At 37.2% G+C, this 14,112-nt stretch overlaps 1 protein-coding gene across 2 annotated transcripts in view; it reads left to right on the forward strand.

Moving 5' to 3' along the window:
• The first annotated feature begins 3,406 nt into the window (after positions 1-3,406).
• baz2a (bromodomain adjacent to zinc finger domain, 2A) overlaps positions 3,407-14,112 on the forward strand; it is a 116,335-nt gene continuing 105,629 nt past the window's right edge. For both annotated transcript variants that reach the window (XM_053482655.1, XM_053482656.1), the window contains exons 1-2: positions 3,407-3,554; positions 5,338-6,114. In XM_053482655.1, the coding sequence (XP_053338630.1) occupies positions 5,352-6,114 (763 nt within the window). In that variant the 5' untranslated portion in view covers positions 3,407-3,554; positions 5,338-5,351. The remainder of the gene's footprint in view (positions 3,555-5,337; positions 6,115-14,112) is intronic.

The raw sequence follows: 14,112 nt of genomic DNA on the forward strand, positions 1-14,112 counted from the left end.
CAGCAAGAGGTTCAATGGCCAAGGCAAAGAATAAGGGAGAAAAACTACAACTTTGTCTACATCCTCTAGACAAAGTCAAAGTATTGGACATAATATTATTGGTTAGGATTTGTGCTTTAGGGAAGTTAAATATAGTTTTTAAACCCAAAGTCTATGTATCTAGTGTTTCAAAAAGAACAGTAGGCTTAAATTTGAAAATTTTCTGCATCCATGGCCAGTATAAACATTGGCAATTTCCTCTTTTGCGCAATATTAATTTTATTTAATAGTCTTCTGACATTATTAGAGCCTAGTCTGTTCTTAACATTTCCTGTCTGATCTGGATGTATTACTTTGGATATAACAGCTTCCAATCTTGAGGCAAGTAATTTGTAAACTTTATAATCTGCATTGAGGAGACTTACAGTAATAGCCTATCTGATCGTAACTCACTGTATAAATATTTTTCCTGGTTTAAAGAGTAGTATTATTGTTGTTAATTCCAGAGAATGGGGAAGTGAACCTATTTCAAGTGATTCTTTAATCATGTTTGTTAAAGGAGTTAACAATAGCTTTGAACAGGACATGAAGTACACCACTGGAAAGGGGTATGTTTTATTTTCCAAGGCATTAATGGCTTTAAGTACCTCTTTCTCAGTAATATCAGAATTCCATAATTCATTATCTTATTAGCGAAAAATTTTAGCTTCAATATTTCCCCATTTACGATCTGTTTCATACAAATTTTTTAAATAAAGTATTAATCTCTCTCGGATCTTTGATATAATTAATTTAATTTAATTGGACTGAATGAATATACCGCTCCGATTCTTCTTTCTTAATTTGCCATGACGGTAATCTGCTAGTCTTGTCTCCAAATTCATAATAGTGGTATTTACTTCTTGCCATAATACATTCAATCTTTTGAATACACAAATTGTTACATAGGATCCATTTTTAAATGAGTTGTATTACGGATTTTATTAATTTATTTTATTATTAGACATTGAATGTTCTAGTTCCAGTGATCTTATTTCTTTTTCTAACTCCGTTAGAACGACTCTCTTTTCTTTTCATTTATAAGCCCCACATAAGATATGTTGTCTCATAAGTGCTTCCCATATAATAGAATGGAAGGCTAAATTAGCATTAGTCTCCAATTTTTTATTTTATTTGAGTGGTCAAAAACTGAATACAATTAAAATTCTTAAGCATGTAAGTTTTAAATCTCCAGCTTTTAGAGTGGGGCATAGTCGTTGTTGGTTCCCATATAAGCTTAACAGCGTTATAATCAGAGATAGAAGCAGAGAGATAAATACAATCCTTTATTTGATGTGCTATTAACTGTGATACTAAGAAAAATTCTATTCTTGAGTAAACATTTGAATAAAATAAATATCCAATTTGGTCTGTGTCAAAGGTATGCTATCATAATACAGCCCCAAATCAGTCATTCCTTGATTCAAGATGGTAGATGCTTGACCATTTTTTTTTAGATTAAAGTCACCTCCAATAATACATTTGGGCATTTGGCAGGCGCTCTTATCCAGAGCAACTTACATTTTTATCTCATTATTCATCTGAGCAGTTGAGGGTTAAGGGCCTTGCTCAAGGGCCCAACAGTGGCAACTTGGTGGTTGTGGGGTTTGAACCTGGGATCTTCCAAACCGTAGTCCAATGCCTTAACCACTGAACTACCTACTATACTGAAGTTATATATTCCCTGTTTACCTCACGTTCAACAATTACATATCTTACATATTACATACATATTTTGTTGTGCGAAGGCCAGGCATAAAATTTCAAATCTAAAAAAGAAAGGGAAAAAAATAAAAATAAAAGGAAAAAGCCTTACCAACTACCTCTATGCTACCAAAAAAGCGATATATCAATCTATAAAGCATGTCAAAAACTATACCTTCAAAAATAAATGGCCAACCTATAAGAACATAAAAGCCACACAGCAGCTCCAGCCATTGGCAGTGAACTTGTACAAGTACACGGTACCAAACAATAACTAGGTTAACAAATAAGTTAATAAGCGACATAGCACTTTATAGGAGCAGTCAATTATTATGATATTATGATGATAAGTATGATCTAGTTTTTATGGAATAAAGTGCTACTAAGTGTGACCCAGTTTCCATTTAGGTGTAAATGCCTCAATATGCTTATACCGAAGGAATCAATAAAGTTCTTAACCTTGGATGGAGTAAAGAAGATCTTGATTTTACCCATGTGTATGATCTGAACTTTGGAGTGAAACACGAGTGAGGATTCGACATTTTGATCTGTTAAAGCCCATTTTACCTCTGTGTAGGCTTTCAGTGCATTTTAAAGCTCCGCACTAAAATCATGGAAGAAATTATTGTGTAGGAATTGTTATGATTATGATTATGATTATTATTATTATTATTACATTTTATTTAACCATTTGTTAATTATTCTTTTATGTGTATGTATTTGGTTGTATGTATGTTTGTATATAAATATGGGGAAATAATTAAATTTCTAAATATTTGCATACATTTGACGATATCATTTATGGTTTAGTTTAATTCTTGTTACTGTTATCGAGTATTGTTATGTAAGAAATTATTTGTAAAAATTATAATGTAAACATACAATGTAAATAAGTTTATGCTTTCCTTCTTTGAGATGTGTTGTACTCATTAATAAATTGTTAGTTTTGTAGTCTATCTGGAGATCATGACGGCGATCCTGGCCAGGGATCATGGTTACTTAACAGCGGCGGTGCCACGGGGCGCGGCCTTATGAGTGCTTTGGAAAGGAGAAAGCAGCGCGGCTGGCATTTTATAAATTTTTTAGACGCGATGTAATCGGCCATGTAACTTTTACTTTAAAATTACTTTGGTTTTAAAGTGCCTTGTTGTGTTGACACCTTTAAGGTCAATTTGATTAATCGACATCAAAACAAATACACTTTGATTATTTAGATTGTTTAGGCATAAAAATCACTCAATAAAGATTTTCCTCTGGTAGTGAAAATGTCTTCTAAAATAGCTGTTGGGCTTACAATCGATCTGCGGGCAAACAGTGCCATTTGTTTTGCACTTGGACGTATTTAAAACTTTCTGGCACTTAAATACACGTGCATTTTGGATTAAGCATCTTACTTCAGTCAAAATGTGCAATTTTTTCCCACAAGGTTTGAATATATTTTGTCTCAGACAAAATTATGTCTGCTTTATTAAATGTGAACGTACGTTGTTTGTAAGTTATAAATACGTTTAATAAAAGTTATAGAAATTAGATCAGACATTCTCGAATATCAAGTTTGAGACCCCTCGTCCCATTCACTACAGTTGTTTGAATTGCTAGGCGTTAACCCTTTGTACTATGTGGCTCTCCGTAGTGCGTAACGCGCTTAGCACTTCCTCTTTGGACTCGAGTTCTTCTCTGTGATTATAGCTGCGTTCGGAAAAAAAAGCAGCCGTGTTTGCTAATATGAAAGCTAAAGAAAGCCTGATTAGTATTAACATTACGCGTATCGGTTATTTCATATACCGTAAACCCGGGATCGTAAATGCAGCGTTGTCTAATTGATCGTAGGAGTAAGTGGTTAGGGTTTTTAAACATTATTTATTGAGTAAAAAGTTTGGACCATGTTGTCTTTTAATTTCTCCGTGCCGTAACGTTACCTCTGCAAAACATTGTAGCATCAACAAAGGCTAGGGACGTACGTTTATCAGTATCGCGTATGTACAAGGCAGAATTTCTCAAAACATGTGATATATATATATATATATATATATATATATATATATATATATCTCGTAGACTAATTTCGAGCGACTAAAAATATTTCTTACAATAGCTTATTAGCAATGTACCTATACATTTAAAGTAATTTAGGTAAGCCTCTATATGATTTCGTTATCTAACGACCGCATGTTATCCATTAAGGAAGGTTTAATGTACATATATAAAAGAAAAATACCATGCATGTAGACGTTTTAAGTACATTTTGAAGAAATTAAATACCCCACTAGCGATACCGACAATCTGAATCACACATTAATGTCAACAGTATTATACAGGCCCAGTACGATGGCGTAAACAAGACATGGAAACTGCGATCCATGATTAAGATCTAGCTTGATATACCTGATTTACATTTAGCATAATGTACCTGAACTTAAGTTGTTAAACGTATTTTGGGTAATTTAATTAAGTAGTTATAAGTTTAATTACCAATTCAGTACAAAGCTCATTTATCCGTTAGTTTTGGACAATCGTTATAATCCCCGAATTTGAGAACAAGAGCTATTTCTATTTACCAATGTTTGAAGTACATGACTTTATTAGATACATTTAGTCTAAAATTGTCAGATTAGAGAGGCATGATGGCTTAGTGATTAGCATTGTCTCCTTGCATCTTCAGGGTTGCGGGTTTGAAACCCACCTCCAGTCGGGTTGTGTGGAGTTTGCATGTTCTCCCCGTACTTGGTGGGTTTCTTCTGGTTATCCCACAGTCCAGAGACATGCAATGTTTTGAGATGTGCTTCCAACTTGCCTGTAGTGCAGTGACTATGTGGTGTGTTTGTGCCCTGCCTTGTTTCTCAGCTTTCCTGGGATAGGTTCCAGGTCACCCTCAACCCCCAAACACACAACTCCCTGCAAACCGGATAAATGGTATAGATAATGGAAGTGTTGGTTAAATGCATAAATTTTTTAGCACAGAGCACAAATAACTGTTTACTTTGTCAGCAAAGTAATTTTGGTGTCTACCCACAAGATAATCTTGTCCAGTACAATTTAGGCCGGTTACTGGCAAAGACAAAATTAATAGTGCTGAATGTTGAGCCCTGGATTTTATTTGTGAGAACTGCATTTGTTTAAAAGGATAACCAAACATAAACTCCAAAGAGCTGTCCTGAAAGCCAGGTTTAAGCTGAGAATAGAAATTTAATCGATCAGAACCATTGCACAAGCTTTTGGCATAACCAGTTCAGCAAAGTGGAATGTTCTGAAAATGAAAGAAATCACTGGGTTATACTGGGTGCATAGCTAAAACAAAAATGGCTTTGTTGTTGCAGTAGTTTCTAAGGGGCATGTGGTTAATAGAGAAAATATTTTACTTCGCGGTGAAGAAAGTTTATTTCAGCATTCTTTGGTATTTATAAACAATAATTTTTTTCATTGTACAGTCCTGGCACTGTACCCTTGGGGGATTTAGCTTATGCTATGTTGATAAATGTACCAGGCATGAAATTTGTTTTGGATTTTTGGATTATTAGGTAATATGATCATAAGACAAACTGAGCCCAATTTGGGTCCAAAAACCCAATACCGTTAAATGTCTGATCGGTTTTTTTCTTTCTGACCCCTGTACAGATTAGAGTAGTGATATGAATGTAAATGGCATCACTACTCCAGATGGGGACAGTCAGTCTGTCCCCCACCCTTCTTCTCCTCCTTATCCCCATCAACACCATGAGTCCATCATGGAATATGACTACTTGTGGGCTGCAAATCATTACAATTCTGCCATGGGCTCTGACACTAGTTGTGATACAGGTCGTGAAACAATCCAAAAACAGCAGCAACATCCTAATGCCTTTCAGGGACAATACCCACTCAACAAAACAACTGGGAGTTCTGAGCTGCCGCCGGTGACAAGGGAACAGTACTTGGGGTTAGAAGTTCCTGGCCAACAACAAGGTGGGATGCCTGTGACAATACGCTACTCTCATGGCATGTATGGTGTTTATCCAAACCAGGTGCACACTGGCATTTCACTAATGCAGCATCAGCAGCCTCCAACAGTGCTTCATCAACAAGAGCACCAGCAGCAACCCCCATCTGATCATCTGCAGGCACGGCAGGAGCCTTATGACCTAGTGCTAAATGGAGTACCCTGTTATCAGTCTCAGCATGCATATCTGTCTTCTGAACAGTCTCAGTCCATGACTTCACTAATGCCTACTGCACAGATTTTTACCCCTCTACAAGGAAGTCCACAGCACTCTCACATAAACCACAGGAAGGCTGACAGTTCCATGCCAGTGCAGTTATCAGTAATGTCACCTCCTACAAAGCATGGTCATGGTTCCCCTCAGAGAAAGCAGAATCCAGGGAGCAGCACTGTGGCCCATTTCTCCGGGATTCAAGGTAAATATTTTTTTATTTATTAATTCTATTAGTTTAATATTATAATTCTGAATTTGAGTTTTTTTATTATTTGATTAGCATTAAAACCGTTCATTATTCTGTCATACAATAGAAAGACACTAAATGATGCTAACTTACTCTACACAGGGAATTATGTATGATTGTGTAGTTTTTTATGCTGCCCTTGTGCTTTACAAATGTTTCAAATGTGTGGTAATGTTTGTTTGAGTACCATATCATACTTATGCTCCACGCACGTGTGCATATGACTTACGCATGTCTTTATGCACACAGCTAAGTTGCAGCTCATTTCGAGGCTTATATAAACGTGTCCATAGCTTAAATAAGTCCATAGGCAAAGAATGAACACTAAACAGTTTGTTTTTTGAATGATTTCGTTTAATTACTTGTGTCGAGTAAACCGAGCAAGATTCGAAACCTCCATTGTAAGGGAAAAGATGCAGTGCAGGTCGAGGTCATTCTCAGCTAATCTAACAAATGCAACACAAACTACACACATCATAAACTACACAAAAATATTTTAATTTTAAAGAAGAGAATTATACATAAAAAAAATCTGCCCATCATTAAAGGAAGACATCCATTTGTCACTTAATGTCAATGTTTGGCAAAGGTAAATATTTTAGAAAACAGTTGATATGGTATCAATGGTTCTGCATATCACAAGTGTCATGAATCACAAGTTAAATGAGAGTTAAATGAGAGTGAAATACAACCTTTTTTCATTGGATAAACTAATACAGGCAATGGTGTTATAAACATTAGCTTAGAAAAGGTAAACGCATCATGAGTAAAATTGTGCTCCCATGTTCTCCTTGTACTACTTGGATGGCTCTGATCCCTCTGGCTTTTTGCCTGCTCTGCCCCATAACCGGTGGTGCACTGGTATTTGTGCTGCTTTGGCTTTTCTGTGGGATCAGACTAAACAGGATGTTTGTTTTGTGTGTTCAGTTTACCGGGCATAATGTTTTGCAGTGTTGTCCATAGGTCTGAAATATACATACGGTGGTACTATATACAACAAGCAATAACTACGCATATGACCTTTAACACACTATTATTATTTATTTGATATTTTTATTAATTTCCCATTTTAGAGATCTAACCCACGAACTCTCATTTACCCATATGTAAAAAGTAAGACGAAGTAAAAAGTTAAGAACTGAGCTCTCTTTTGTGTACAAAGATGGCATTGTTTGTCAAAGCAGGTAGCCCTGGAAAAACCAGGGTATATCAGCATTTTTTTTGCAGTAGTATTCGCTCTTCAGACATATGTACATATTGCTTCACAGACATATAAACTTAAGTAACACCCATTTCTTAATCCATAGGGTTTAAAATGATGTTGACCTATCCTTTGCAGCTTTAACAACTTTAGATCTACTGGGAAGGCTTTCCACAAGGTTATGCAGTGTTTTTAAGATTTTTTGCCATGCTTCAGCATACCAAGACATTTTGGACAATTTAATGCTCCCAAACTTGTGGGAACAGTTTGAGGGTAGAGGTGTACTTAGACATTTCCTTTTTTTCAGCACAACCTAGGCAATATGATAAAATGAACTTTATTTTATTTTAACCAGCTATACACACATGACTGAGCAAAAAATAAATAAATAAATAAATAAATAAATAAACCCAAATTTATAACAAATTCATTTTTATGGTTGTTTATGGTTGTTTCTGTGATCTAATAATATGCACATTTTCTTAGGTTTTTTGCATTTTTTTATGTCATTTTCATATACTGGTAGCAGTAAAATGTACACGTTCAAAAGTAGTTGTAACTTTGATTCTTTGGCCGACACAGGCCGACAGGACTTTCATGTAAGCGGTTTGTTTATTGATTTATTTATTTGAATCAGTCATTGGCTAGTGTTGTTTTGCCACATGGATCCGTGCTGCTTGAGTTTTATTAATCTTTATAAAGAAGAGCTGTTAACCGTGTGAAACTGGTTGTCTCTGCAGAGTACGTCCGACCGTTAGTTAGGGTTATGTATCCTTTAGTTTTTTTTCGATACCGGTGCCAAATCGATACTTTTAGAACGGTACTGGTGCCAAAATGCTGCCTGAACCGATACTTTTCAAAAGCCACAAAATGATGGTGGATGACTCAAGAATATTTTTTTTTAAACAAAAAATTAAAAAAATTCTCCTTTCCGTTAAATTAGCCTTCTTTGCAATGGTAAATTGGGTCACTGTTGTAGTACTACTAGTACTAGCTGGAAAGCCATAATTATAAACTTTAATTATAATAATTATTACATAATTATAATTATAATAAGTATAATTATAATATTATTATTATAATAATTATTAACTTTAATTATAAATTATAATTATAATTGAAAAAATAAACAGAATCCATATTACATTAGAAATTTTACAAATTGTTTGACTATTGTTAGCATGAATGCAAGATTTGCGTTTTGCAATTAACATTACATTAGCCTACTACTAACCTGCGAAAAGGCTGCTGTTGTCTGCGAAATGACTGGGGCTGGGGTCATCCACACCGATAGTGCCAGCTGTTGTCTGCAAGCTGTCAAACACAGTGCATCCCTCTGCTTTTAAGTTTATTCCGTGTGCTCTCAAATGTTTTATTAGGACGTGTTTCCCCCTTTACGCGCAACTGCTGTAAAACATTTGCTGCCACACTTTCGACCTTTTAGTTTTAGGCATTTTAACGAAAGTTGACCACCTGCTATCGTCAGAGCATGTGTAACATTAGTTGCTGCATTTGTGCATATCTCGGATGGTCTCTCATTTTCTGATGATTTGTTCTTTTCATTTTTTTATCTTATCTAATAAACTTTTAATCTACAAAAATAAAATGGAGAGTAACATTACTGCAAGAACGTTTTGGATTTGTATTATCAAAGCTTTCCGAAGTTCTCAAGATTTTTCTTGATCATTTCTGACACCCCATGAATGCAGTATTTAAATTTTACTAGCGATCATGTATGTTGATGTATCTGATGCTTATTACAACTGCGTCATTCAATTGACAGTTCAGGCATTTAGGTGGCACTAAAATGAGAGCTGAAATTCATGTTTGTACCGGTACATACTAGTTATATAGGTACCAATGCCGCATTGGCACCTGTTTTCAGTACCCAACCCTACCATCAGTACGCCCTTCTTATTTTTTTTTACCATCTGCGATCAATTAATTGGTATTGGACACACTGATCTTGCACTACCGCCCATACTCAATGTGTGGGAAACACTGGTTTTATAGTTTGGCAGTGATGTTAGGTTTCAAACCTTACTGCATTTAGGTGGTGGCAATCTGACCAAACTATCAATTTAATTGTGTGTTTAACAATGGACATTGAGGCAAAACAATTATTGAAATAATTCTCAATATAAGGGATTGTTACAATACTTAATTCTCTCTCTCTCTCTCTCTCTCTCTCTCTTTCACACTCTCTCTCACTGAGCTTGCCATGTTCACCTTGTGCTCATTGGGGATTAATTGGTAAAGCGATGAATTTATATAGTAAGTATTTTCCAATTTATGAGGGTTAAACTGGGTCACATAATGGATAATTCAATGAAGAGTGCAAGCAGGAACTCTGGCAGGATTAGCTATGACTGCATTATTACGTAAAGGAGAAAACCAGAGTGAAACAATGACATGAGCAGGTGCTGGGATGTAAGGCAACTTACCCCTTCACCAACAACTAAATTTGAACTCATGAGTGGTGGTGACACTATCCAAATATACCAGTTCACCAAAAACTCTGTCCATAAACCCTAAAGACTTGTTCCTTTTCCTTTCAAAAAAATTCATAAAATGCTAAACAATGCTTGACTAAACAAAAAATATTTCAGTCTAGACTTAATCCAGGAGGCTGTCTGAGGCCTGAATACTGATTAAGAGGCTGTTCCGTTACTGTGAGGCTTTTATATAGAAAGCTCTGCCTCCACTGTAGTCTTTATTATGCATGGCACCAACGCATAGTAGGTGTAGTGGATCATGGACTGTCAACTCTTCACTTGGGTACTGTGGTGCAAGACCAGTAACCAGTGTAGTGCTTTATACAGATGCAACCACAGATGCGGTTGCCCTGATCAGCTGAATTCCTTTCAATGTTCAATGCCACCATTAGATGATGCTTTGATCTTAACAACCTGTTAACACATACTATGTGGCATTTTACCAACAGTTGTAGTGAACAGTGATTGGAATCAGGGTTGCCCATTAGGACTAAAAGAATACAGACAGTACGGAGCATGGCTAACAAAATTTTACAAATTCTGCCACCCTGATTATATAATAGTTTTTATTTAACAAAACAGATCAAAATAGCAAATCAACTTTGTAGGAATTCTAAAAATAAATTATATAAGAGACGCTGTGTGTATAAGCAGTCAAGAAATAAGAATGAAATTGGAAAAAAAAAGAAATCCAATCTGAAAGTGAAACGTGAAAAGTACACAATTATAAACCCAGAATGCAAGCAGTAAAGACCTTTGTGCTATACGTTTGTATAGGGAGAGATGAAGAGTGACATGTTTGTGATTTAATTAAACAGCAATTTGTTTCAGGGCAGTCAAGCCAGTATAGTATCTTTATTATGTTAGATGCCCAATAATAATGAATGAAACTTGAAAGACCCAAACCACCAACTTTATGCCCCCTCTGGTGGATATGTTTTGTTTTTCTAGATAAATGAGCATATAGACTAATTGATTGAATGGGAAGAAGAGTTGGGCAGAAAAACTGGTAAAGATTGAAACATTTATAGGAATTTATTATTGGAATATTCCAGCTAAAACGATGAATGGGAGAGGAGGAACGACTCCCTCCCCCCTGTGGGATGACTTTTACACACACACACACACACACACACACACACACACACAGAAACAGAAACACTGCTTTATTGAAATAACTTCTTTCAGAAGAAACCTCTTTAATAACACTCAATTGTGCTCACATACTAACGGCATCACTGCTGTAAAGTAAAAATAAAACAAATTAACCTACACTTTACCTTTGAAAAGAATAGCGTCAGAGCAGTGTTTTCGTGAGAGAGAGTGAGAGTGAGTGAGTGAGTGAGTGTCTGTGAAGGCAAGAGGAAGAGGGACGGGCAATGCTGTCCAATGATGCACGTGCACACACACTGATGGAATCAGTGCAGAGAAAATGGATTTTAAACCTCTCTAATGACACTTGCTTTTGCTTTACACCCGTGCACACGTGTGTTATAATAAACAGTACATGCGCGACACATACAAACACAAAATAAAAGATGCTTTACACGTACACATGTGGTCACAGTGTTTTAGTACACAGTACACGTGTGCACGGAGGTTGAATATACGAGTAAGAGACACGCACTAAGACCGAGCTTGGGAGACAATTACCTACAATTCCGCAGCACGCCCGCGAGAGAGAAGGACCATTGGCTCAGTTGTGATCACGTGACGCTCTGCGTCAAAACAAGAAGCGCATGCGTGCTACATGATACTGGATGATACATGTTACTCGTAAATCGTTTTTTCAAGTCAAAATTTATAACGCTCACAACTAGGGATGCACCGAAATTTCGGCCGCCGAAAATTTTCGGCCGAAATAGCATTATCGGTTTCGGCCGAAACGTAAGAAAGCGCCGAAAAATAAAAGCCGAAATTGTCGCCACGCCTCTCTCATCCTCCCGTCTCGTTTGCGCTGTCATTACGCATCAAACGTCGGCGGTTTGGAAGCACTTCAAAGTTTCAGATGAGGACAGAAAAGTTGCAATAATTAATTATTAAAATAATTAATTTGTAGTTTTTTTAATACAAACAAAAAGAAAATATTTTAAACATGTTTTTAATGAAGCTATTTTCGGTTTCGGTATCGGTTTTCAGCCAAATGCATCCAAAAATTTCGGTTTCGTTTTCGGCCCAGAATTTTCATTTCGGTGCATCCGAACATCGGGTTATTCGCAATCCGAGGTTAAACTGTAGATGCTTGTGAGAAAGTTGGTTGTAAAGATCCAGATTCCAGGCACTCTTTAAACACAAAACAGAATTGGCACAAGTTTTTTTTTATTTCTTGTAAAATTAAACAAAATAGCCATCAGGGCGCGGAGATCTACTTCTTTTCATTGCCATGATGGTCAAATAAAAATTTTATTTGTCACGTATACAGTCATACACAGTACGATATGTAGTGAAATGCTTACACGACTGCCAGTGACCTTAAAAATAAAAGCTTAAACATAAAAGATAAATATGAATAAAAGAAATACGTTAGAAAATAAAATTAACTAGTAAAATATACTGTACAAGTAAAATATACTGTAATAAAAAAAATGGTAGAAAATAAAATTAACTAGTAAAATATACTGTACAAATAAGAACAAATATCAATATAATAATATAGAAATATAAAAAGAAGAAAATAGAAATTTGTTCAAATCAGAAATGTAGAATATGCATAAAATATGCATAAAAGTGACTTCTTAAAGTGACTTGTTATTAAAGTGATTTGTGCAGTGGTCCATAAATGAAAATATAAATATATAGTGCAAGTGTACATGAATGTGTCCATAGTGGCCTTGAATGCCCAGTCAGTGTTAGATGTAAAAAGATGATGTTAGTCCTGTATTGTGTTGTGGTTGAGAGACCTTATCGCCTGCGGGAAGAAGCTCCTCCTCAGCCTCTCTGTGTTGGCCTTCAGAAAGCGGAATCGCTTTCCAGACCGCAACAGAGAGAACAGTCCATTGTTGGGATGGCTGAGGTTCTTCACCATCTTCCTGGCCTTGGTCCACCGCTTGCTGTAGATCGAGTGCAGGTCAGGGAGCTCGGTACGGATGATTCGCTCAGCTGAACGCACCACCCTCTGTAGAGCTCGTCTGTCCTGTGTGGTGCTGTTTCCAAATCAGGTCGAGATGTTTCCCGTCAGAATGCTCTCTATGGTGCAAGAGTAGAAATTCCTGAGCACCTTGGATGGCAGTCTAAAGTCTCTCAAGCGTCTGAGATGGTAGAGACGCTGCTGGGCCTTTTTCACCACGGTGTTGATGTGACAGGACCATGACAGTTCCTGCGTGATGTGAACACCGAGGTATCGAAAGCTGTCCACTCTCTCCACTGGGCTGCTGTTGATGACTGGGGTCTGGTAGTTCCTCTCCTGCTTCGTACAAAAGTCCACAATCAGCTCCTTTGTCTTGCTGACGTTCAGGAGGAAATTGTTCCTCTGGCACCATTTCTCCAGATTTCCAATCTCCTCTAGGTAGGCCAACTCATCGTTGTTCTAGCTGGGGGCTACAGTGCTGAGAATGAGGGAGGCTGAGACATGTCCGCCCATCCTTACTGCCTGTGGTCTGCCAGTTGGAAGTTGGAGATCCACTGACGCATAGATGAGCTGAGTCCCAGGTGCTCCAGCTTGATGGTGAGTGTGGAGGGAATTTTGGTATTAAATGCAAAGCTGTAGTTGATGAAGAGCATTTTTACATAATTCCCCTTCCGAGTGTCCAGGTGAGTGAGTGATGTGTGGAGGAGATTTAAGATTGCATCGTCTGTGGAACGGTTTGGACGGTAAACAACCTGTAGTGGGTCAAGTGTGTCCGGTAGTGAAGAAATGATAAAGTCTCTGACCAGGCATTCAAAGCACTTCATCACTATTTGGTCCTGCTGCTTTCCTGGTGTTCACTCTCTTGAAGGCTCTCCTCATGTCATGCTCGGAGATGGCCATGTCTTCCTGTCTGTAGTTGTTAGCGCCACTAGCATTAGCATCGCTAGCATCTTTAGCTGCAGCCTCGAAGCGAGCATAGAAAATGTTCAGCTCGTGTGCCAGAGTCGCGTCCGCGTTTGTCATTCCTGATGTTGGTGCTTTATAGTCCGTTATTGTTCTTAGTCCCTGCCGCAGGCTCCTAGAGTCTAGTTTCCTTCCGTAGCGCTGCTTCGCCTCCTTCACTGCTTTCCGGACGTTATATGACGCAGTCTTGTACGGGTCCATGTCCCCCGACGCAAGTCCCATGTTGT

Source organism: Clarias gariepinus, chromosome 22, assembly GCF_024256425.1.
Source record: "Clarias gariepinus isolate MV-2021 ecotype Netherlands chromosome 22, CGAR_prim_01v2, whole genome shotgun sequence".
Lineage (NCBI taxonomy): Eukaryota > Metazoa > Chordata > Actinopteri > Siluriformes > Clariidae > Clarias > Clarias gariepinus.